Below are 24,094 nucleotides of genomic sequence, written 5' to 3' on the forward strand. Positions count from 1 at the left end.
GCAGAGAGAGCTGACAGATTCTGAAGGCAGACTGAAGCATATTTTTATTCTATTCTTCCTGCCTTTTTCCCCCCCAACATGGCTGTTTTGGAAATATTTTGTATGACTTCATATGTATAATGGGTATTGTGTTTCTCGCCTTCTCAATGGAAGAGAGGAGGTAAAGGGAAGGAGAGATTTTGGAACTGAATCTTAAAAAAATTTATAAAGAAAATTGTAGAAAGAGAAGGGAAGAGAAAGAAAACATGAAGTGGGGAGGAGGAAGGGCGGGAAATTATCTCACATAATAAGGATGCACAAGAGGATGATGATGGTTGTCCTTCAGTCTCAAAGAGAACTCATATGCCAAAAAAAATTCAAGGCAGCTCTTTTCATAATGGCAATGAACTGGAAACTAAGGGAGTCCATATGAATTGGGAAACCACTGCACAAGTTAAGGTCTATAAATGTCAGGGAATATGATGCTGTAAGAAATGATGAAGGGAATGAACTCAAGAGAAAATGAGGAAGTGCAAGCAGAACAATTTGTATGAGAACCCCCCCCCCCCCCCCAGCAGACAAACCAGTCTGTTTAAGAGTGATTCCAGGGACTGGGGATATTGGAAGCCGGTAGGCTCTTGACAAGGAGGGATGAACTCATGATGTAGAATCAGAGTTCCGGAGAGGACCAATATGAACTTTGCTTTGTTCTGACTGTGCTTATTTGATACAAGGGTTTTGCTTTACCTTTTCTAGGTTTGAGAGGGACAGAGAAAGGGGGAAAAAAAAACCCTTTCTTTAAAAATATGAAGTTTGGTCTGACATTCTGCTGTTGTGGGAGTCAGCATCCTCCTCTACGATACTGTGCTTCTGCCCGAGACTTGATTCCAGTGGCTTCCCTATGCTTGATATACAGGAGGCTCGATTCATTAGAGAAATTCTAGATAAACTAGCTGTATCCATGTATTGATCCTGGGCTAGGCAGACAGGATCCCTTGCCTTTACTTTTGACCCTCCTCTCTGGTCTGGGGTACCCAATCCCTTGAACATCTCCTCCTAGCCTCCACCAGACTGCCTGGAGCCTCATCAGCCCCCCCACCCCACCCCACACTCACCACAGCCATATCATTTTTAAGCTTCTCCAGGGCAATCTCACATTTTTGGAGTGTTTTGAGGGGACACCTGGAACAAGAGAAGGTAGCCGTCAGCCTGACCCTGGCATAGGGGAGGGTCTTTGTACTGGACATGGCCACCCCGTCCCAGGGCTTGATGGGTATCATGACTCTGCCATCTCCCAGTCTGTGCTCCTATCAGCCTTGAGGTTGACCAGCTCTAGACAAGGGAATGGGATGGAAAAGCCCTGAGCCTGGTTGCCACAGTCTATCTCTGCATTCAGTTCAGACTTGCCCTGAGATGAAGGGAAGGAAGCCAGCAGATGGAGTGCCAACTGTGACTCAATTAAAAGGAATTTTCTTGGGAAGGAGAAAGGCCAGACCACCTCTCACTGGGGTTGGAGGATTGGTCACCAGCCAGAACTAGAAGCAACAGGGAGGGCACCCAGGAAAACAGAGTTAGATACAGAGGGACCTTCCAGGAGACCTGAGGGCCAGAGAATGGGGCCGGCCTCGCTTGCCCGGGGAAGGGGGCTGCACCTGGAGGCTTGGTTTTAAAAACCATTCTGATAACTGCAATTCAACAACAATGGTTTCTGTCATGCTAGCAGCTGATGTCATGCAACATTCTCAGAAGGGTCCAGAGGCTTCACCAGAGGGGCCAGGACCCACACAACGGTGGAGGCACCATAATCGATGGTGGCTTCCACCTTGAACACTGACTCTTAAGGCTTAGTTTATGTTGAAGACAAATAAAACTGAAAACAAAAGAGTCTACATTGTTGCTCAGTCTGCAGAGAGAAGAGGGAGTAGTCCTAGAGGGGACTAGGTGGGACACCACCTAGGACAGCTGCTACGTGCTTAGGCCAGGACAGGGCAAGGGTAAAAAGGGGCTGCTCTGCTGAGGAGGGGCCCAGGGACACCACCACTTACCGCTTGGATGGATCTGTAAGGATGTCCAAAAGGCTCTTCATCTTACTGAGATCCTTCTTCCGTTCTGGAAAAGAGCAGAGGCCAGTGAGATCTGTACATAGTCTACCTCTCTGGAGCTCCCAGATGGACAAGAGGCAGGAGGCTACAGGTGGCAGGTGGCCAGGCCAGACCCTGAACTCCATTAGGAAAGGCCACCCTGCCCTGGAGCTCCGTCGCCTCCTCCTCTGGGCCCTCCAGTACAGGGAGGCCAGGCCTGGGTACCTTCGTTCTTGTCGATTTTGTTGATCATGCGCCGGAGGGGCTCAATGTACTTGGAAAGCTGCTTCAGTTTTTCCAGGTACTGTTGTTCCTCAGCCTGGCTGGAACTGGCTGGACTCAGGACCGAGCTGGGGTTCACTGCACAGGGAGGATGGCAAAGCAGTAGGGATGAGCTTCCCTCTCTTCCTCACCTCCCTCCCCCATGGCCTGAGGGGGAGGAGGGACGACCATCTCAGGGATCTGCAGGTCAACCCTGTGGCCACCTGTAGGCCCCTTAGAAGACAGACTAGTACTGACACTAGATACTGCCCATGACAGTGACCAGTGTTTGCCAAATCAGCCCTAGGCTTAACGGTCTCTGTGAAGGCTGAATTATGGAGCTGGCGGACGGAGCTGAGCCTCGGTCAGGGCTCTGCAGCCAGCACTGATTTTGGGAGCACACGGTGCCCACATCATAGGGGAACTTCATGGACCTAGGACACCAGCAAGAGCCTCCCAACCATCTCCAGGTTCCAGCGCTCCCAATAGTAGGTGCGTATGTGTGTGTGAGTGGGGGGTGTCAGCCAAGACCTGACATAGTGGACAGTCCAGACCAGAATGGAGATAACCACGGAGGCACAAGTTGGCTCTGCCCATGGGGACTCACCAGGGGTGTTGAGTGGCCCGGGGGATGGAACACTGAAGGTCTGTGGAGTGCGGGCAGATGCTGGGCTCTGAGAAGGCTGCGGAGAGGGGCTGGGCAGGAAGCTGCTGGGAGATGGAGCAGGGCCGGAGCTGCACAAGGACAAGGGGGACAACAGGTCTCCAACTGAGGGGAGCTCAGGGAAGGCCAGGCTAGGGTTCTCTCCAAAGATAGCCATCAGTGCCCAACAGGCTGGGAGGAGGTGGGAGATCTGGAGACCAGAAACGGGGGGGAGCCCAAGTTGGGAATAACTGCTTCGAGACCAGTGAGCAAAGGTCCTTGTGTCCAGGCAGATCATGGAGAGAGCTGGAAACCTACCTGACATTGGAATTGGGCTGAGAGGAAGGCTGGCCGGGTTGGGGAGATGGCTGTGGAGGAGGAGGCATCGCCTGTGGGGTCTGGGCCTGCTGGACAGGGGAAGGCGAGGACATCATGGTCATGCTGCCCTGATTGACCTGAAACAAAAAGGAGAGCGTGTCATGTTCCCTGCCATTTCTGGGGGCTGCTCATGCAGCCTCCAACCCCCACTGTTTGTCCCCCCCTTCCAACGCACAGCGCTGGAAAGGCCCTCAGAGGGATCTAATCCAACTTGTCCTTTTCTTCTTTAAAATTTTATTTGATTTTTTTCCAATTACATGAAGATTGCATTCTACATTTATCCTTTTGCAAGCTTTAGAATTCCATATTTTTTATCTTGATTCCTTCCCTCCCATGACAGTGAACAATCTGATATAAGTTGTACATGTCTAAGCATGTTTAGTAGATTTTCATACTAGTCATGTTGGAAAAGAATAGAACTAAAGGGGAAAAAATCCATGAAGAATAAAGAAAAAACCATAGGTTTTACTAAGCTTTAAAAGTGCCTGCTTGACTGCATTCAGATGCTACAGCTTTTTCTCCAGGTATGGATGGCATCATTCATTTCAACTCTCAGGGTTGTCCTTGCTCATTGGACATTAAGAGCAGCAGTGTTTGTTGCAGGTGACCATAAGGTGGACAGTGTTCTCCTGCTTCAGCTCCCTCCACTCAGCATCAGTTCAGACAAGTCTTTCAGGCTTCTCCAGAGTTGGACCACTCATTTCCTCCTCCATTGACATTCATGTACCCTAACTTGTTCGGCCATTCCCCAAGCCCCTTCCCCTTTTCCATGGTTCTTTGGGACACAGACCTGGACCAAAGGGTATGCAGTCACAAAGCCTTTTGGGCATAGCTCCTGACTGCTCTCCAGAATGGCTGGAACCTTCACAACTCCACCCACAGTGCATTAATATCCCCATTTCCCACAACATGGATCATTTTCTGATACAACCTTCTGTTTCATGGAGGACAACACTGAGGCCTGGGGAGGGGAACTTGACTTTCCAAGGTTGCATGGATAAGCCAGCAATGAGAGCAGGTATGAGCCCAGCCCTCTGACTTCTTTCACTGACTCCTGACCCTTACAGTCTGACCTGAGCAGGACAGATGGAGAGCACCATATTCCTCGACAGTCCCTCTCTATACATTGGGAGTCCATGATCTCCCTCATGGATGCCCATTCCCAGTCTCTCCCCAATATTCATTGCGCAAAGAACAGTCTTCCTGCGTCAGCTCATGGTATGCCACTCCAACTGTCGGAGGTCACCAGGGTCTCTGGAGGCAGCGTGGTCCTGCTTGTGGCAGTCACTGCTCAGTCCTCAGACTGACATCTCCAGGCCTGTCGTCTTCTCTTGCCTCTAAAGCCCATTCCAATCCCCCCACCCAGAAAGCCTGTCTCGCTTCTCCCCAAGTCCACCAGCCATCTCTCAAGCTCCCCAACTCCCATAACACTTTCCTAGGTTTCTCCTCATGCTCTTCCCACAGCATGGGCCACATCTCTTTCTGGATGTGCACTCTCTCCTTGCAGGGTCCTGAACCAAGCCCCTCCTCCCATTGCTCAGATTGCCTACTGACCAAGGCCATGTCACAGAAATCTAGGACACTGGTCCTCAGCAAGGTAGGTATTTCCACCTGACCTCCCGGAGATGGGCCTATCCAAGTGCTCTCTTCTTGTCAGAGGACACAGCCTGTGTGTGACCTGGGAAGCAGGTGGCCATGAAGAGACTGACCCTCGTCCTCCCCCTAACAGACATGTTCAGCAATTACCATAGGTTGGAACAGTAGGCCAGGAGGCTTTTTAGGGCGTGGTCCTGCTCCTGCAATAACTGAATTGCCTGGGTGGCATCCTATACTAGCAAAATCAAGGTTCAGAGAGATCACACAGCAACTTACAGACCTTTTTCTGTCTTCTGAAAGGTGCCTTCCAAAAAGCCATCATTACATCAGTCAACCAATGTTAGGAGAAGAGGCGGCGGCTAGGAGTGACTTTAATACCCCACTTCTCTCCCCCCTCCCAACTTGTTAAGACAGTGCTAAGGAGTCCTGTGATTTTAAAAGAGATGGAAGAGGCAGGAAAGAAACCTATCCAGCTAACAATGAGCAAAGTTAGTTCAGTCAACGATGAGACCCTTTGGATCATCTTAGGAGGGAACTGAGGGAGATCCACAGAAGGGTCACAAACCCAGCAAGCAGCACTGTGGCACCCTTGGATGAGTCCTTTGGAGCCTTGCTTTTCTCCTCTAGGTTATCATATTGCTGAATCCTAGTAGTGTACAACCCTTTGGGATAGGGTAGAACTTCCCCAGAGTCCAAAGCTGGTGCTATTCCCTACTTCTCCAACTCACCTTCTGACTTTTTTTGTGTGTGCCTGGTCCAAGATCACAAAACTAGTAAGTTTCAAGTGTTTGAGGCTGGATTTGAACTTAGATCCTCCTGACTCCAGGGCTGGTACTCTATTCCTTGCACCATCTGGCTGCCCTACCTTCTGCCTTCTTGTACTGAACCGGTTCATCTCTGGTTTAGTCCATAGGCAACAAGTACAAAAACACAGGCACATGAGGATCCCTTCACTGCTTTGTTAAATCCTAAATTTTTTTTGTTTTTTTTTGCAAGGCAATGGGGTTAAGTGACTTGCCCAAGGTCACACAGCTAGGTGGCTATTAAGTATCTGAGGCCGTGTTTGAACTCAGGTCCTCCTGACTCCAGGGCCAGTGTTCTATTCACTGCACCACTTTGCTGCCCCTGATTGTTTTTGTTAAAGGTTATTGTTTCCAATAATAAAAAAAACTGAAAAAGAAAAAGCATCATTCTATTGTTGTTTCCCTGTGTCGGCCAAGCCCCACCTGTCTGTAACTCCAAATTGTGAATGAGTCTAGGGGGATCTGCTGGCCACGAAAGGGTAACATTTTTTGGCCACAACCATCTTTAAAACATTTTTATGTTAAATATTCTTGTTTATGAAAACCATAGGAAATAATTTTATGACCTCAGTCCTATCTGCAAGCTTTCCCACTCTTTTCAACTTTCTCAATGCACACTCTGAGGACAAGCATTACAGGGACACTGAAGTCCCCAGAGCCCCAGTCCACCTGCCTCCCCTGCACTTCTTGTCAGATGAACCTCATCTACATGCTGCCAAGCCCCTAGCCTTGATTTGCTTTAAAGGTTACACAGTCAGAAGCAGGACTTGAACCCTAGATATTGATCCCAAGGCTGGAGTCCCCTTCATTCAACCCTGCTGCCTAGATGCTACCAGATCCTCTGGTCCAACCTTGGTAAAGACATGAAGGCTCTGGAAGGACAAGAGGCACTTTCTTGGTTAACAGCAGGTCTGGAGTTAGAGGTCCTTGTTGGATTCTCTCCAATTGGTCTCCTGGAACTCCAGGACTTCGTCCAGTCCATGCCCAAGCCCAAAGACTTTTACAAAGACCCTCCCATCCTGCTGGTCATCCCAGACCCTCCGGTCAGCTTATGCTGCCTTCCTATGCTCTGTGACCAAGCAGAACAAGGCAAGCCTGCCTTCCACATCGAACAAAATTCACTTCACCCACCCTTAACATCGGATACTTGGAACTCTACTTCAAGAGAGCTACACCCCAACTGACTGCTTCCCTTCCCTCATGAGACACATCCCTTGGGGTTGTTCACTTGTTGCTGGTTCTTTTCTGGTTCGTGGATCTCTCAGTTTATTTACTAGGACCACATGGCTCTGATTGCTGCACTCTAATATGGCTTGAGGCCTGAAATGCAATTCCTCTTCACTTGGACCTTTTGTGATTTTCCTTGCTCTTCTCCAAATTAATCTGGATTATTTTGTCTCTAAGACTGTCAGGTATCCTTTCAATAGGGTGAATGGTAAAGTGTTAAATTTGTAAATTAACTGATAGTTCTCAAATCTATGGGATTGGTAAGACCCAGCCATGAGCACTAAATATTTTTCCAGCTAAATTGCTATCATTTCTCTGAGGACTTTCTTACTGAACCTCTACATATAAATGTGTTTATAAGTAGACTGTCTTTCCATTATTTTTATGCATTTTATATTTGTTTCAAATGGAACTTACTAATGACTATAAAATTTTGTTACCATTTCTCAGAAATCTGTTCATTTTAATGGGTTTTGTAGTCTGTGACTTTGCTAGGTTATTTTTCCTTTAGTTTTTTTTAGGTTTTTGCTAGGCAATGGGGTTAAGTGGCTTGCCCAAGGCCACACAGCTAGGTAATTATTAAGTGTCAGACCAGATTTGAACCCAGGTACTCCTGACTCCAGGGCTGGTGCTTTATCCACTGCACCACCTAGCTGCCCCCTTTTAGTTTCTTAAGAAACAAGGCTGACTCCCAAGAAGACAATATGTCTCTTCTCAGCCCTCCATTTCCTGTACAGCAGTGGGAGGTTCATGCATAGAACATTGTGTCTAAGGCTCGTTTTTTTTCCAAATTATTGACTGATTTTTCTGAAAATTTTTTACTTTTTTTCCCCCCCTTTCAAAAGAATCCCTTCTTTAAGGAATAGTTTTCTAGGAACAGAAGATTTCTAGAGGAAAATTCAGGTGAAGTAAAAACAAAAATATTAGTAAAACTTTGTGATAAATAATGACATTATGCTAAATTATTTTGACTCCTGACTACAGTATCCTAATTGCCTTCTCTGTGGTGCAGTACAGACAAAGTGATGTTGGGAGACCTGGGTCTGAAACCTGACAGTAATGCTCATCAGCTGCCAGACCATAAGCAAGCCCCCTTGAGGGGTCCTGCCCCCAGACTCAGCTTCTTCCTTTATCAGCTAGGGATGAGCCTCTTTGTACTGTCTGCCTGCTAGGGCAGTGGTCAGCAAAGGGCTTGTGAACCTCAATGGCCATGTCCTAGAAAAGGAAGCAGCCTTACTTTCCCCAAGCCCCCTTGGTCTCCAGGCTGTCGCCCCTCCTGCCCAGAATGCTCCTGCTGTGTCTGGAGCTCGAGCATCTGATCCTCAGAGAGGCAGCACCTGCAGATGAACCACCAGACCTTGACCTTCAGCTGGCTGAGGACGCTGCCCCCCCAATGTCTTGGAGAACATCCAGTTCCTGTGAAGTCAGCGGTGGAGTACTTGGGAGATCTGTGAAGGGTTGTGGGCCCCAGGGCTCAGGACGGTGAGAGCAAAGTTTCAGACAAGAGTTTCTGAAAAGGCATCTACCCTGGTGGGATGTGAGGGGGTGAAAAGGCTTGACAAAGCAAGGGAGGGAGAGGTAGAGGGAGGCAACAGGGGTGCCAAAAACAGACCTGGAGAAGCAGAGCCAGGATGCCAGCTCCAGCTTTCATGAAAAGTATAGCCAATAAGGAAGAAAGATCATAAAAAAATCTAATTCAAAATGGCTGGTTGGGAGGTGGGGAAGAAGGTGGAACAGAAGAGAATGTGGGGACACATCTTTGGTTCTAGGTGGACTGGTCATGGGGAAGAGGAAGGAGTGATTAAAAGGACAAAGAAAGAGACCAAGGATAGGAATCCACTCAGGCAGCAAACCCAAAGGGAGGGAGGTCTGAGTGCTCTGCTTATGTATGGAGGGAGATGAATGCTCAGGGGACTGGCTTCACTTCGCTTCTGCCTCCTCTGAACTCCTTGTACCCCTCTTCTTGGCCCCCCTTTCTCGTGCTGTGGAATTTTGGCCCTGCCACTAGGGTAACACAAAAGAAGACTGTTCCTGGGCAGTGGCAGAAGGAAAGTTGGGGGTCAATGCTGTCTCTGACAATTCCTATGGGCAAAACTCTCCTCACCTCTCAGTGTCTCCAGAGTCCTCTGTCCTGAAGGGTTGGACAAGACTTCTTGGCCCGAGTGCCCTTCCCAACCCGAGAGCTCCACGCCTCTGACAGTTCCTGTAAGAGGTAGTGTGGCAGAGAAGCAAGAGGACCAGCCGGAAGCCAGGCGGCCTCGGGCCCAAGGACGGCCTCTGACATCAGTGAGTGGGGCCCTGTTTGCCTTGGTCTTCAAGGATGCTGGCAACACTCCGAGGAGAGTTTTCCCACCAGGAGATCCTCACACGTTGGAGCTCAGGTCTCATCTATAGTCTTACAGGGCCCCACAGTCTGTTGCTGCTTCCTGGGAGAGTTAGGACCTTCTGTTGCAGCCTCCCCCCCACCTGGCATGAGCCTCCTTTCCGGGGTCAGAGGTCATATGGTTTGGCCTCCATCCCACGGGGAGGATCCACAAGATGGATGGGAACCCAGGGTCTCTTCCTAACCCTCCTCCCCAGCCTTTCCTACCTCTCTGCAGGCCCTTCTTGTCCTCTTTCCTTCTCTTCATTCCCTCACACTGTGCTCACACTGTGGTCCGTTGGGAGCTGCCCTCTCCCCCGGGACCTCTGTGTCCCTCCTTCCTACCCTTCACTGGATGGTCTTGAGAGTCATTCTTCATATTATTACTAAGTAGAAGAAAGCCTTCAGAGCCAGGAAGATCTGGGTTCAAGCCCCACCCACTCCCCCAGATATAAACTGGCTGTGGGACCAGTGGGACTAAATTTCTCTTTGTGGTGGCAAAGAACTGGAAGTAGAGGGGATGCCATCAAGTGGGGAATGGCTAAATAAGCTGCAGTCTTTGATCATGATGTTATACTAGAAATGATGACTTAATGATTTTAGAAAAACACAGAAGGCTGTGCATGAAATAATGAAGAGCAAAATGAGTAGAATCAAGAGAACTGTTGTATATGGCAACAACCATATTGTTCCAAGAGGAACTGAATGACTACGCTATTTTGAGTAATTATAAATACTAAATCAAAGTAGTTTAAACTAAAACAAAGGACCGATGAAGATGACCATACGAAAAGGAAGTTAGGACAAATCCAGGGTGTCTCCCAGGACTAAGGGCAGCCTAGAGTTGTGACACAGAATGTATTATATGGGGATAAGGGGTCTCCAAAGTCCAAGGGATATGCAGGGCTGTGAAACAGTCTATCATGGGTCTTTTTTCCCCTTAGTCCAAAAAGCATTTAATTGAACCCAAGGGGACTCAGTAACCAAAAGGCCAAGTTGGGGGGGGGCAGAAAGATGATCTGGAGATTTGGTCACTGGATGAAGGAGCATATCTAAACCTTCTGCTTCTTCTCAAAGGATCTGATGGGAGCTAATTGGGGTTAGAGGTGGTGGGGAAAGTCAGGCCTGAACCTGTTAAGGGGCAACCCTTACTCTTGGTCCTGGAGGAAGGGGTGGGTGCTATTCAGAAGGAAATGGGGAAAGGCTGAGCTGAGCCCAGGGTCAGAGAGTCCCTGAAACTGTAGGAGTCTCCTCAGGATGTCCTATGTGGGCGGAGTTATCTTCTTTAATACAAAGCTTAACAATTTTTTTTGTTTTTTTGTTTTTGCAAGGCAAAAATGGGTCTAAGTGGCTTGCCCAAGGCTACACAGCTAGGTAATTATTAAGCGTTTGATGATGGATTTGAATTCCTGACTCCAGGGCTGGTGCTCTATCTACTGTGCCACCTAGCCACCCCTACAAAGCTTAACATTACACTAAATCTACATACATAATCAGCCAGTGAACAGGGTCAGTGAAAGAAAGGTCCAGCCAGACGGCTGGAGTAATCTGAAAGAGAGGCTCCCTGCTAAGAGGTCACAAGGGTTGGAGAAATTTGGGAGAGGGTCCATGTGGAGAAGGTGATGGGAGTCTGAACTAGGTATGGGGTAGAAGGAAGCATTCCAACAAGCAAAGGCTGAAAGAAGGTGAGAGAAGTGAGAAGGCAGGCAGATGGCATGGGCCAAGGCTGGAGAAGGTGACTCAAGAGAAGGGTGGATTTAGACCAAGTGTTGAAAGGAGACCCAAAAACACTGCTTGAATGTGAGATTAAGACAGCAAGATCTAGCAAGGGAAAAGACATAGAATGGGACAGTTACAAGTGCCTAATTTTAAACGATGAGTGATGAAAGGGTGGAATGGAGCTGTGAGCAGGAAGGCCACTGGCTCCAGGAAAGGAGAGCCCAGGGCTTGACCCCAGGGGTAGAGCCCGAAAAGAAGAGGAGGCAGAGGGCCCCAGAGAGAGTGGGAGGCAGAGTTGGGAGCAGGGAGAGCTGGAAAAGAGAAATCGGAGCTATAAATAGCTGAGAACTGGGCTTCTGGCAGCAATGGAGAGGATGAATTCCTTTCAGGACCTCCAGTGCAGGGAGAGCCAAGGGAAGAAAAGGCAGATGGGAATGACGTCAAGGGCAGATCTGGCAGTTGATCCCTATCAGTAAAGGGGCCGAGGTTCATCAAAGCACATCAGAGGTGGGCTGAAAGCCAGAGTTCAGAGGGACCAAGGCAAGTTTTCCCAGCTCCAAGGTCAGAGAACTAGGTGTGGTGGAGAAAGTCCTGGAGATGGGTACAACTTCTGGCTCTAACAGTTTCCTGGTCCTCAGTTTCCTCAACTGCAAAAAATGAGTAGAGCAAACCTGTTGAGGCCCTTGGTTGGGTCTGGACCCCGAGTCTGGAGAGGAGTTAGACAGGTGTGGCCCAGGTGAGGGCCAGCGCTGACCAAGCAGTCAGGCAGCTGAGGGCACTGTCCATGCCAGGAGAGGAGCAGAGAGCCAAAGCACCAGGCTCTGAGCCCTGCCAGCAGGGAAAGAGCTACAAAGACGGAACCATTCCACAGGCTTCTCTTTCTAGGGAACCCAAACATCAGAGAGCAGCAGACACAGGGCAAAGTCAAGTGCCTCCAAGGAGCTGGGAGCAGGACTGGAAGAAGAGGTCTATGGGAGGAAGGAGAGTCAATGGCAAGTCTCCTAGGGGAGCTGAGGCCGTTGAGAGCCCAGGAGTGCTAGTGCTCTGACAGCACATGCTGTAATTTCTTCCTTGCCAAGGACAGCCCTCCCGAGTCCCAATGGGTCTGCTCTAGACTCTGAAGCTGTGACAGTCGATCCCTCAGCTCATGTTTGACATCACAAATCCCTAAAGCTGTGGGTCACTCATTATCAGACCTCTGAGGCATCCAGGCCAAGGCAGGCTTGACCTCTCACACAAGGTCCATCCATTACAACCCATGCTCAAACAAGAATCCCTTCTAAGCCCTGGCAGCAAACCTGACTCCACCAGCAGGTACCACTATATAAAAGCACCCTCTGTCCAGTCCTGGGCTCAGCTGGTGGGACTGTCCCTGGACTCAAATAGGAAAGACAGGACTCCACCATGCTGAAGACTCTGATTCACCACCCCAGGGACCCCCAGAGGACAGGACAGGAAGCCGGCTGGCAGTTCTTCCCATGGGTGCCCCACTCTCCACTCCACCTTCTTTCTGGAGTAGCCATTCCTCTGATGGGCATCACCCAGCTTCTCCAGTTGAGCATTACAGCTGGCCTCTGCCTGTCAAGCTTCTGATTTTCTCTGGTGTCCACTTCAATACAACTTCTAGTACTCCATTATTACCAGAATCTGGGGCTAAAAACAATGGGTCTTTGGTTACGAGATTCCCGAGTGCTATTTCCCTTCTTTTCTGTCTGAATTCTGAGTCCAAAACTTTGTCCTTTTGTGGTCTCTGCTCTTGGTAAATGGACTGATGATCAGCTTTGCCCAGGGCTGGTCCAGCTCACTGTATCTCACTACCTAGACCACTGCCTAGAAATGGGATCCACTAATTGAGCACCAACAGATCCCTTTACATGGCCTGGGGAATGAGGCTTAAAATGTATGGTTTCTAGGCTTTCTTGTAGTTTTAATTTGTTAAATGTTTCCCAGTGAGAATTGATCTGACAGTGGGCTATACTCAGGAGTGGTCTAGACAACACACATTCTTCTTCCACTCCAGAAGAGAGGGGGGCTTTGTCCGGAGCCCAACTTCTGGAGTGATTGGGATCTGCCTGAAGATGTTCTGCCATGTCTTGGAGCTGGATGCTTGTGGGCAGTGTCATCTGAAAACATGGCAACAGCTAGAGAGAAGCCTTCCCAATGTAGGCTGGGGTTCTTCCCTGGGTGGCCAGCTTGCCTCCATCTTGGTTATTAGTGAGCAGGTTGTTGAACAAAGGTCACTCTGCTGTGGATCTTGGAAGGAATCGCGTATGAGTCTGAAGGACACATGGAAGGCTTCTTTCATACTCCATATGGTAAAGAGAACACTGAAGGGTGAAGTCACTCTCCAGACCCTGATTTCTTCCTTTGAAGCACCTTAGGGTCCTGTACTTTCTGCCCTTTTTGAGTTGGGTGCACAATGTAGTCGAGGATTCCATTTCTGCCCTGGCGCCAAGGATATCCTTGCTGCATCATGTGCAGGTAGCATAAATTAAAAGAGAGGGGTCCTGGCTTGGGAAGACTTTGGGAGCACTGTGCCTCTCAAGATGGTCCAGAGAGCGCAGTGCCAAGGGGACCATGTACCCTCCTGGATTCCTGCCCAAGGAGACATAGGTAGCACTGATCTCTCACCCCCGCCATCTAATGTCTTACATTTTCTATGCTTCAATCCATCTCTCTTCCAAAACCTGCTTGGTACAAGGTCTGCATCAATCAAGCCTCCCCTAAGTTGGGGCCTGTGGCTTTACATGTTGGAACGATGACAACCTGGAAAGGCATTGGGTTCAAATCTCAGTTGGGCTCCTTAACATCTGACTGACTTTCTGAAGCTTCCTTTCTTCATTTCTCCTCTGGTCTCAAGACTGTAGGGTCCCTAAATCTATGATCTCTTTAGCCATGGTCCTAAAACAGAGGACTAGGGCCCTCCTTCCTTCAGTGGTTTTCTGCTCCCAGAGATTTCTAGATGCTGACCATGTATCCTATGGACTGCCGAGCTCCCTGGCTAAATGACAGGACAATTAGGCCAGAAGGGCAGAGAACAAAGAAGAGCCTGCAGGTCTAAATCAGGAGGAGCCGATCCAACCCCCAGCCCAGCTCCTGCCCACCTGACTCCCTTGGATGGATCTGTTGTTTTTGTCTAGTCCTGGAAAAAGGAGGATTATTCTTGGTCACTCTATTTTCAATCTGACACTTAAATTTTTGGATATCTCTTATTAAAAATGTTCCCTCGACTTGCTGCTAGCCACTTTTCCAACCACTGGCTCTTCTCTCAGCTGAGAGAGCTTGGTAGGCTCTTCAGGGTGCTCATCTGTGGCTGACCCTCAGGGCTCCAGACAAAGCCCCTTCTCTTCTCCTTACAATGAAGCAATTATTTCAGCTACTCCAGTGGGTTCCCTGATCCCAAACCTGCAGACTAAGCCCTCATCTCCCTCTCCTCAGCTCAGGTTTCATGTCACCAACAGCCTCCACCAAGAAGCCTCAGAGACTCTGATATGTCCAAACTACAACCCGTTATCTCCACTCTTCAAAGTACTCCTCCTCTTCCTCCTCTCCTTCAGAACTCTCCTGGTCCTCCTCTACTAAAACTCATACCCTGAGCAGTCGCATGTCACATGGCTCCTCCATCCTCCCCAACCTCACCTGACTTGCCCATCCTAATGCACAATAGTCTTTTGAGGCACCCATCCTTTTCCCTCTCCTCTCAGAACCACCAGTTACACTCAGAGTTAACCTTTCCCTGCCTCTTGATCTCCCTCAAAAACCCAGCTCTGCCCATGCCACTCTCTGCTCTGGAGATGCCATTTTTCCTCTCTTTGGTATCTAAAGTAGCTGGCAATGTGGCCCAACTTTCTGGCCACATCTTCATACCCACTATGACCCAGCTATCCTGGCCCATGCTAGCCATTCTCCCTCACACAAGATAGGCTGTCTCTCACTTCCATGCCTTTGAACATTTGTTTCCTCCACCTGGAACATCCTCCCCTACTGCTTGGGTAATGGCAGCTTCTTTCAAGGCTCAGTTCCATTGCCTCAGCTGTACCAAAGGAGGCTTTTCCCCAATTACCCTATTAGTGCTCCCTCTCAATTGACTTTTTATTTTTATTTTTATTTTTTTGCAAGGCAATGGGGCTAAGTGGCCTGCCCAAGGCCACACAGCTAGGTAATTATTAAGTGTCTGAGGCCAGATTTGAACTCAGGTATCCTGACTCCAGGGCCGGTGCTCTATCCACTGTGCCACCTAGCCACCCCGCAAATGACTTTTTATTTACCTCTTATCAAACATTCTTTCAAACTAAAGTAGAAATTCCTTCAGAGCTGAGATATTTTTCTCTTTATTTCTGTGGTATCTGGGTCACAGAAAGTTTTTAAGAAATATTTGCTGTGAACTGATGGTGAACGTAGAACCAGAAAAACACTGTACACCCTAACAGCAACATGGGGGCAATGATCAACCTTGATGGACTTGCTCATACAAACAGTGCAACAACCAGGGACATTTTGGGGCTGTCTGCGATGGAGAATACCATCTGTATCCAGAGATATTGCCGTGGAGTTTGAACAAAGACCAAGGACTATTATCATCAAATTAGAAAAAAAAACCATTATCTTATTATGTAATTTTACTATCTCATACTTTTCTTCCTTAAGGATATGATTTCTCTCTCAACACATTCAACTTAGATCAATGTATACCATGGAAACAACAGAAAGACGAACAGAATGCCTTCCTGGGGGAGGGGGAGTAAGAATGTGGGGAAATTTGTAAAACTTAAATAAAATCTTTCTTAAAAAAAGAAATGTTTGCTGAATGGAATTAAGGAATGGGGGGAGGCCATGGGCACCTCGCAAATGATAACAGTGAAAGGGCTTGGAAAGCTTGGTGATGGTTTTAAAATAATACAGAGAATATAAGGGAAAGGGTTTTTAAAGGAGGTTTGGAGAGAATAAACAGACATGAAGAATGGACTTTCAGGACAGGATGGAGAGGGAGAGGGAGAGAGAGAGAGAGAAAGAAAGAAAGAGAGAGAGAGAGAGAGAGAGAGAGAGAGAGTGTGTGTGTGTGTGTGTGTGTGTGTGTGTGTGTGTGTGTGTGTGTGTGTGTCCCTACTGAAGGCCTCTTGGTTCCCCTGTGACATGGTAGGTGGGAAGGTTTCCCCAAGGGCTCTATTAGCTGCCCCAATGTTCTGCCTTCCTTCCTGTGGGTCTGGCTTAGGTTCTAGCTAACACACATAGATGCTGCTGGTCACAGCCTCTTCTCCAGACTTTCCCTAAAGCCCATGGCCCTCAGGTTGACAGAATAACAAGTGCAACAGCTCCCAGAATCAGCCCAGCCCAGCCCACTGCCCTCCCCTGCCTCCACAGCTCATACCAACTGACAATCTGCAACTCATGGCCAGGGATGCTAACTGCCCCACCCCCTGACCAAAGTGAGACTCGTCCTGCACAGAGTTCAAGGCCTAGGCACTAACTACCCCTGGGTTTTTTCCAGCAAGCCTTCCTCTGCTTGAAGAACCTGTCAATGCCAGCACCATCTATTTCCATCCCAAGTTCCTCAGGTTTCCTGGATCAGTGAAATGTCTGGCCTAAGGCTGCCTGGGTCAGCACTCCCCCCTCCCCCCCGCCATGGACACCACCTAGTGTGATGCGAGCATGGTTTACTGCCACCAGAGAGGGCCATGCAGAGCTTAGAGAAGATTCCAGCTGCAATCATAGAAAGTTAAGTAGAATCCAAGAAGACATTTGTCTGGAGAATGTGCCTCAGCCTGCCAGTCTTCCCCCAGAAATGGCTTGGGGAGGGCCCCAGGCCGACCCTTTCCTCTCTAAGGCCCTGGCTGACTGCCCCCCCCCCCCCCCCCCCGGCTCAATGCCTGCTGTCCTCCACAACAGCCTGTGGAAGGACTACGGAAATACCTGTGGCACTGGCTGTCCGCCCAAGGGGATGGCGATGGGTGGTGTGGCAGGTGGGAACCGTGGTCTTATTTGCACCCCGCTTCGGGGCATGGCTGCAGTCGACATCTTTGAGGACAGAGGGACAACAGATAAAAGTAATGGCAAAACAGGAACCGCAGGTGGGCTCTGAGCAGGATGGAGAGAAGCACGTACAGCCTCTGGGTGGGGGAGGCAGTGGCAGGGCCAGGTAGCAGGCCTTAGTCTCCTCTGCCCCAGGCAGCTGGAGAAAAATGAGGGGCCTCTAGCAGAGTTTCAAGGTCCTGAAGCAGCTGATAAGGAGATTTGGCAGCAGAGAAAGAAAGCTTTCTTTGGGAAAAGTAGGATCCTTCCTTTTCAGCTTCTTTTTTTTTAAAAAAAATTATTTATTTATTTTGAAGTTTACAATTTTCTAATCTTGCTTCCTTCCCTCCCATGGTCTGATATAGTAGGAACACGCTATCTGGTGTTAGCCTGGATATGATGGAAGACTGTGGTCTCTTAGATGTAGGTCTTTCACTAGAAACAATTAGCAACTTTAGCAAAGTCATAGGACATAAAATAAACCCTCATAAATCCTCAACATTTCTATATACGACTAGCAAAATGAAGCAGAAAGAGCTAGAAAGAGAAACCCCATTCAAAGTAACTTGGGAGCCTACCTGCCAAGACAGATGCAGAAACTATATGAAAACAATTATAAAACACTTCTCACACATGTAAAATCAGATTTAAATAACTAAGCAAACATCAATTGCTCATGGACAGCTCAAACTAATATAATAAAAATGACAATTCTACCAAAACTAAGCTACCTGTTTAGTGCCCTACCAATCAAAATTCCAAAGCATTACTTTAATGAGTTAGAAAAAATTGTAAGTAAATTCATATGGAGAAATAAAAAGTCAAGAATTTCTAGGGATTTAATGAAAAAAAGTGCAAAAGAAGGTGGCTTAGCCCTACCAGATCTAAAATTATATTATAAAGCATCAGTCATCAAAACTGTCTGGTATTGGCTAAGAAACAGAGTGGTGGATCAATGGAATAGACTAGGTGCAAAAGCAGGAGATCATTATAGTCATCTGCTGTTTGATAAACCTAGAGTCCAGCTATTGGGATAAAATCTTTTCGATTAAAAACTGCTGGGAAAATTGGAAGTTAGTATGGAAGAAACTTAGATTAGACCAACACCTCACACCCTATACCAAAATAAGATCCAAATGGAAACAGAATTTAAACACAAAAAAATATATTATAAGCAAACTTAGGAGATCAAGGACTAGTTTACCTGTCAGATCTATGGAAAGGGGAGCAGTTTATGACTAAGGAAGAGTTGGAGAACATCTTTAAAAACAAAGTAGATAATTTTGATTACATTAAATTAACAAGCTTTTGCACAAACAAAACCACTGTAACCAAGATTAAAAGAAATGTAGTAAATTGGGAAACAATTTTTACAACTAGTATTTCTGACAAAGGACTCATTTCTAAAATATACAGAGAATTCAACTTCTTTTTTAAAATTCACAATATCTTGAGTTTGAAATAAATCTTTGGACGTTCATTTGCAAAAAAAAAAAATAAGATCACAGGGTTAGAGGAGAACTTAGGCGTCATCGAGTCCAACCTGCTCCTTTTACAGAGAAGGAAAACTGGGGTGGGTGTGTGGGGGTGTGTGTGGTGGGGTGAACTGTCCAGGACAGAGGAGGTGGGTCTCGGCCTCGTAGCAGCAGCTGCCCAGAGTCTCACAGAAGAAAGTCCCCAACTAGGGCTGGACAGCCCTGCCAGTAAGCTGACAAAGAAATTCTTCACCGCGACCCCTCGGGACACATTCCCGAAGGGGCTTCCCCTGCTGCCCTGAACCTCTGGCACCCAGCGGCCACCAGTACAAATACTTCCTCCTCTGTCCCAAGAGACTGACCTCAGAAACAGGTTTTACCAAAACTCCATCTCCTCCTCTTACCCTCACCATGGGGGCAACGGGAGGAGAGGCCCTCAAGACACACGCATGGGCACGGGAGGAGGATGGCTATCACAAGGTCAGGTTTGACTGGCGCAGCCCTCACAACCCTGTGGGTGGGGTGCTGTCATCTGGAGGCAGGGAGGCAGGCAGCCAATGTCGGGACAGGGAGAGGATGCATGTGCTAGAGGACAGTTAAGCTAAACTAACGCCAGTAAGGACCAAGCACGGCTGCCCAGCAAAGAAAAGCAGGAAGTAACATAGAGAACAAGCAAACCACCCATCAGCCCTGGCTTAGTTCTCCATCTAGGTCCATGCAGGGGGAGGATTGGGATGGGGGGCAGAGGCAGGATTCCAAAAGGAAAAATCCCCAGCACCAGGCCAGGAACAAGAACTGGCTTTGTCCAGGTTGTGCCCTTGGGGGCTCCTCCTCCCCTGCCCAAGCCACCAAATGGTTGGGCAGAGGGCACTTTTGTCCCTCCGGGGCTTGGGAAAGGAATTTGGACTTGCTTTAGAACCAGGATGGAGAGACAAGACCCTAAGCCCGAGGCCCCAGTGGACCAAAGTGCCAGGACAAGGCTTTCTCCTCAAGAATTCTACACACAACAACACAGACTAATTCAGCTACTACATGACACAGTAGGAAGCTTCCTTTGGCAACAAGATGAATTCTCTGCAATGAAACAAACCATGTGAGTGATAGACTAAAAAGGCGTTTTCCCGACAACTGGACAGGAGGTCACTACGTCTTGGAATCCCCACAGAGCACCACCCTCACCCCTGGTTCCAGGGCTGTTCAGGCCCCACAACATTCTGGTGAGGAAGGGGGAGCAAAGATGATTCTCCCCAGTTGACAGAAGATCAAACTGAGGTTCTCTTAGGAATGACAGGGTCCTCTGATTCAAGTGGAGGATCTGCTTCCATTTCTAGGTGAAGGAAGAGGCCCTTCCTCATCAGGAAGGCAAACCTTGGTCCAGCTCTGGTTCTGGCTGCTTTACACTCTGAACCACAGCCGTCAGCCCTTGCTCCAGGGAGCAGCTCTCAAGACCCAAGTGAAGGGCAGGGTCAATGTCCAGGGACCAGCCAGGGCTTCTGGGCCACTCCCTGCCACCTGGGGAGCATCACTCCAGAAACACGCAGGTACACTGGCTCACAACCACACAGCCTCCTGAGGCTGGTCCACCACCCCTATATACCCCATCCCTGCACCCAGTGCTCAGCCTCAATAGGCAGCCAATAAGCCAGGGTCACACCCATGGGAAAGGGTGCCACCAAAGATACATCAAATGTGTGGAGAAGGAAGAATACCTTCCTCTCCAGCCATGTCACAGCCCATTTGAGTGGCTGGTCTAACGTAGGGAAGTGGTGAGGACCCTACCCCATGAGCAGCCAAATCTGCGTGGCTCCAGTTCAGGCTCCCAGAGAAAGTCTTCCTGCTCCCTGCATCCCCATTTAAGCCTCTGTCGTCTTGGGATGGCTCCAGGGGCTGGTGAGCCCTCTGACGCAAAGCTGCTTAACAGAAGATCTTGGAGGGAACGCCACGCACCAGGGAAGCTCATCTTGAGCCTGGCCTGGCCAGGAACAGGATTTACCTGTTGACAGTAGCCTTTGGAAGGTTTACCAGCTCAAACACTTCAATTTTCCTACCCCCACTCCGAGGGAAAAGACCCTGTAGAGACCACCTCCTGGGGTAGCCAAGGAGGAGAGTGCCCGGAGCCCCCCTAGCACAAATGTGAAAATGGCCTCTCTCACTGGCCTGCATGGTGCCTGTGGGACAGAGGACTCTAGTGGTTGGTCTGGTTGAAAGAACTCCCTGGATGGCTTGCAGAAGAATGAACTGTAGGAAGGCTGTGGGAAGAGCTGGGCTCTGCTTTGTGAAGAGCCGCACGGCTCAGCCGAATTTGGGATGAAACCTGTCTGCTAGATAAAGGATGGAGGACAGCCTGGGTACCCAGCCCAGGGATTCAGAAAAAGAAACTGGCCCTGGGGAGTCTGTGCACTTCCCCTAAGATCTTCCTTTTCCCATCCATGCTACCCCAGCCATGGCCAGAGTAAGAGCAACTTGGGAATCAAGCCCACTCCCCCCAGGATATACTAACAGGTGGCCATCACCACCTCGGCAAACTGAGGCAGGGCACTGCCCCAGGGCTTCTGCAAGTATTCAAGGGAAGTTTCCTAAAACTGCAGACTCTATCAACCCCCCCCCACAAAAGCTCAGAATCGGTCTCACAGATCTGAGAGACACTTCAGACCATCTCAGTAATGCCCTCACATTACAGAGAAGGAAACCGATGCCCACATGGGGAAGGGATTGGTCCAAGATCTTGTCTGTAAAGTATTTTTAAAAACATTTCCAACATAGTAGACATTCACCATGGTGCCTCAGACCAGGGGGTTAGAAGTGAATGAAGGAAAAGTCAGTTGCCAGCCCTCACTGCCCTCCCAACAGGGCCTCTCTCACGTACTAAGGATCTTGCCTTCCCTGCTCAAAGGAGGGACAGAATGCATGGGAGGGACCGTCTTGTTCTGTCCAGAGCCAGTGAACCAACCATGCCCTACCTCCCCCAGAGTCTGATCCCAAGCAGAGTGGAGGAGGAGGAGGAGGAGGGGGAGGAGAAAGCTCTCCTGGCCTCACCCTGTGGGCTCAGCAGACACAGTGACCACAGCCTCCCAGGAACAAGGCAGCCTGGCCTCAGTCACCTGCCCTCTTTAAAAGGCTGGGGGCTCTAAGCTCCTCTGAAGAACAGTCCTCACACCAGGAGAGGGGAAGCAAGGAAGCCTCATCCAGGCCATCACCCTACCTGCCCAGGAATGTTTCTGCCAGCACCCCCCTCAAACTTGCTTCACACTTCAGAAGAGACAAGAGAAAATTGGAGGGTGCTATGGGGTGAGGGATCCCCTAGCATGGAGGCATAGAAATGGCATCAGCCTCTGGGTCACTGCCTCTCTGGTGGGCCAACCCCTCTATTTTTTCTCCAGTCTCACAATCTTGCAGCTGTGGTGGAAAGACAAAAGAGAAGAAAGTGAGGGCCAGAAGGAGAAGAGGTACCATGCCCAGGTTCTCCTCTGTTCAGCACAACGGAAAGCAAAACCAGCATCACTGACACCCAGCAGGGGCACCCAGTGGGGATGAGTAGCACACCCATGTCCTCACTCCTCAGGACAGAAATGCAAGAAGAATGTTTGTCCAGTCCCTTCTAAGAGCCACCAAGATCCTCCTCAGAAAGCTCCCTGAGCCTGAATTCTATGCACTTGTTGCAGGGCTGACTGCCAGGCCGGCCCTCTTGCCCTTACCTGTCCTCCTGCGGCGGCGGCAGCAGCCGCTGCGGCGGCAGCAGCCATCTGAGCAACCTGAGCGGCCTGGGCTGCAGCCACCTGCTGTTGCTGCTGTTGCTGCTGTTGCTGCTGCTGCTGCTGCTGCTGCTGGGCCTGCTGCACGACCATCTGGGCTCGGACCTTGAAGAAGAAAGAGAGGCTGCACTGGCTTCGAGGCCGATGGGTCCCCCGGGTCAGCCCAGTGGTGACCTCGGCCCGAGAATGAACCGTGCACAGAAGGAGTGCTGAGGGACAGGTCAGGCCACAGTCTGTGAGGACACGAGGCCTCCGGTAGTCCAGACTCTCGAGCATCCTCTGGCTGAGAGCTGCTGACCTTCCCTGTGCCTCCATTTCTCCTGCAAAACTGCTGGTGCTGGCATGACCTTCAGGGGAGCTGAGGAGGAAGGGGGCTGCTGGCTCTTCCACAGCCACCCCCTGAGCCTCACTTCCCCAGGTGGGCCACTGTGGCTGGGCCCAGCCACCCCTGGTCCCCTCCCTCCCAGCAGAGCCTCCGCGGCTTACCTGCATTACTTTGAGCTGCTGCTGGGTGAGCATCATCTGTCCAGAGAGCGATTGGGCCTGAGGGACCAGAGGCTGCGCCGGCTGCGCCTGGGGCGGAAGCTGGGGCTGCTGATTCTGAGCCACCTGCTGCTGCTGCTGGGGTGGCGGTGGCTGGGTCTGAGGTGGTGGGTGGTGGTGCAGCTGTTGGAGCTGCTGCTGCATGGCTTGGGAGGGCGGTGGGGCCTGTGATGGTGGCTGCTGGGGTGGCTGCTGGGGTTGCATGGCCTGCTGCTGCTGCTGCTGCTGGTGCTGCAGCTGCAGCTGGGCCATCCGAAGTTGCTGCTGCTGCTGCTGCAGCTGAAAGGAGAAAACAGACATGTGCCCCAGTCACCAGCCAGAGCCCGGGAGCGACCCAAGAGGAGCCAGGGGTGCGGCCGGGGAGGGCGGAGGGCATGGCCAGCTAACCACGGAGTTCTCGCAGCTCTGAGCCAGTGGGGGGCAAGGGAGGGTTGGGCCCTGGGTCCAGGGAATGATGTTACAATGGGCCCACAAGGCCAAGGTCCTGATAATCGATGAACCAGCCTGGCTTCATCTTTTTTCTTTGTTAGAGGGGAGACGACCATTGGAAGAAAAAGCAAAAGCTAGCAGTATGAGTCTTCTGTGGACGCGCCCTCCCCCAGCAGTCAGAGCCCTCTCTCAGCCTCAGCTTCCTAATCTGAAAAGTGAAAACAATAACTGTTGCTGTATGCTCGAGCTCTCAGGGCTGTCCAGAGATCTTCCACCACCCATAAGGTGAGTGGACACAAAGTTGCCCCTCCTCCTTCCTTCTGACTGCCCTGGCAAGACCGGCCACCTGCTCTGCCCTTCCCACCAACCTGCCTCCAAGTGATGCCCTCCTTTGTAGAATTGGTGTTTGGCCCGGCCCAGGTAGCCACACTCCATGAAGACCCGCTGCCCAGCCCCTGTTGGACTGGTCTCCCTGCTCTCTCGGCCTGGGCAGCAGCCTCCAAGCGGTGTCCAAGCAAAGGCACCACCTAGTGGTCGACCTTCTATGGACACTCATTTACAGACAAACTCGGCTGAGATGACGAACACAAGGTGGCTACAAGTCGCCATGGCTGAGGTGCAAACCCAGTGATGGATCTGGGCTATAAGAGGGAGAGAATGAGAGCTGACCTGAGCAAGGGGGAGATTTCATAAAATCAAATTTAACATGACAAAAGGCATCACCGCAGAGAAGGCAGGTGTACCCCAGGAGAAGGGCATCTACTTCTGGTGGTCTCTGCATCTCACACTCACAGTCGGGCAGCATTCCTCTTCCATACAGATGTCCTCGCCCCTTTC

At 49.9% G+C, this 24,094-nt stretch overlaps 1 protein-coding gene across 7 annotated transcripts in view; it reads right to left on the reverse strand.

Moving 5' to 3' along the window:
- Nucleotides 1-24,094, reverse strand: part of MED15 (mediator complex subunit 15) — a 107,909-nt gene that overhangs the window by 14,774 nt on the left and 69,041 nt on the right. For 6 of the 7 annotated variants that reach the window (XM_074206622.1, XM_074206623.1, XM_074206625.1 and 3 more), the window contains 7 exons: nucleotides 22,772-23,107; nucleotides 22,229-22,390; nucleotides 3,283-3,419; nucleotides 2,929-3,056; nucleotides 2,286-2,420; nucleotides 2,025-2,088; nucleotides 1,095-1,161 (listed from right to left, as the gene is read on the reverse strand). In XM_074206622.1, the coding sequence (XP_074062723.1) occupies nucleotides 1,095-1,161; nucleotides 2,025-2,088; nucleotides 2,286-2,420; nucleotides 2,929-3,056; nucleotides 3,283-3,419; nucleotides 22,229-22,390; nucleotides 22,772-23,107 (1,029 nt within the window). Of the gene's footprint in view, nucleotides 1-1,094; nucleotides 1,162-2,024; nucleotides 2,089-2,285; nucleotides 2,421-2,928; nucleotides 3,057-3,282; nucleotides 3,420-16,959; nucleotides 17,065-22,228; nucleotides 22,391-22,771; nucleotides 23,108-24,094 lie in introns of all 7 variants that reach the window. The other variant, XM_074206626.1, reaches the window with a different exon arrangement.

This window comes from Macrotis lagotis, chromosome X, assembly GCF_037893015.1.
Source record: "Macrotis lagotis isolate mMagLag1 chromosome X, bilby.v1.9.chrom.fasta, whole genome shotgun sequence".
In the NCBI taxonomy this organism is placed as follows: Eukaryota; Metazoa; Chordata; class Mammalia; order Peramelemorphia; family Peramelidae; genus Macrotis; species Macrotis lagotis.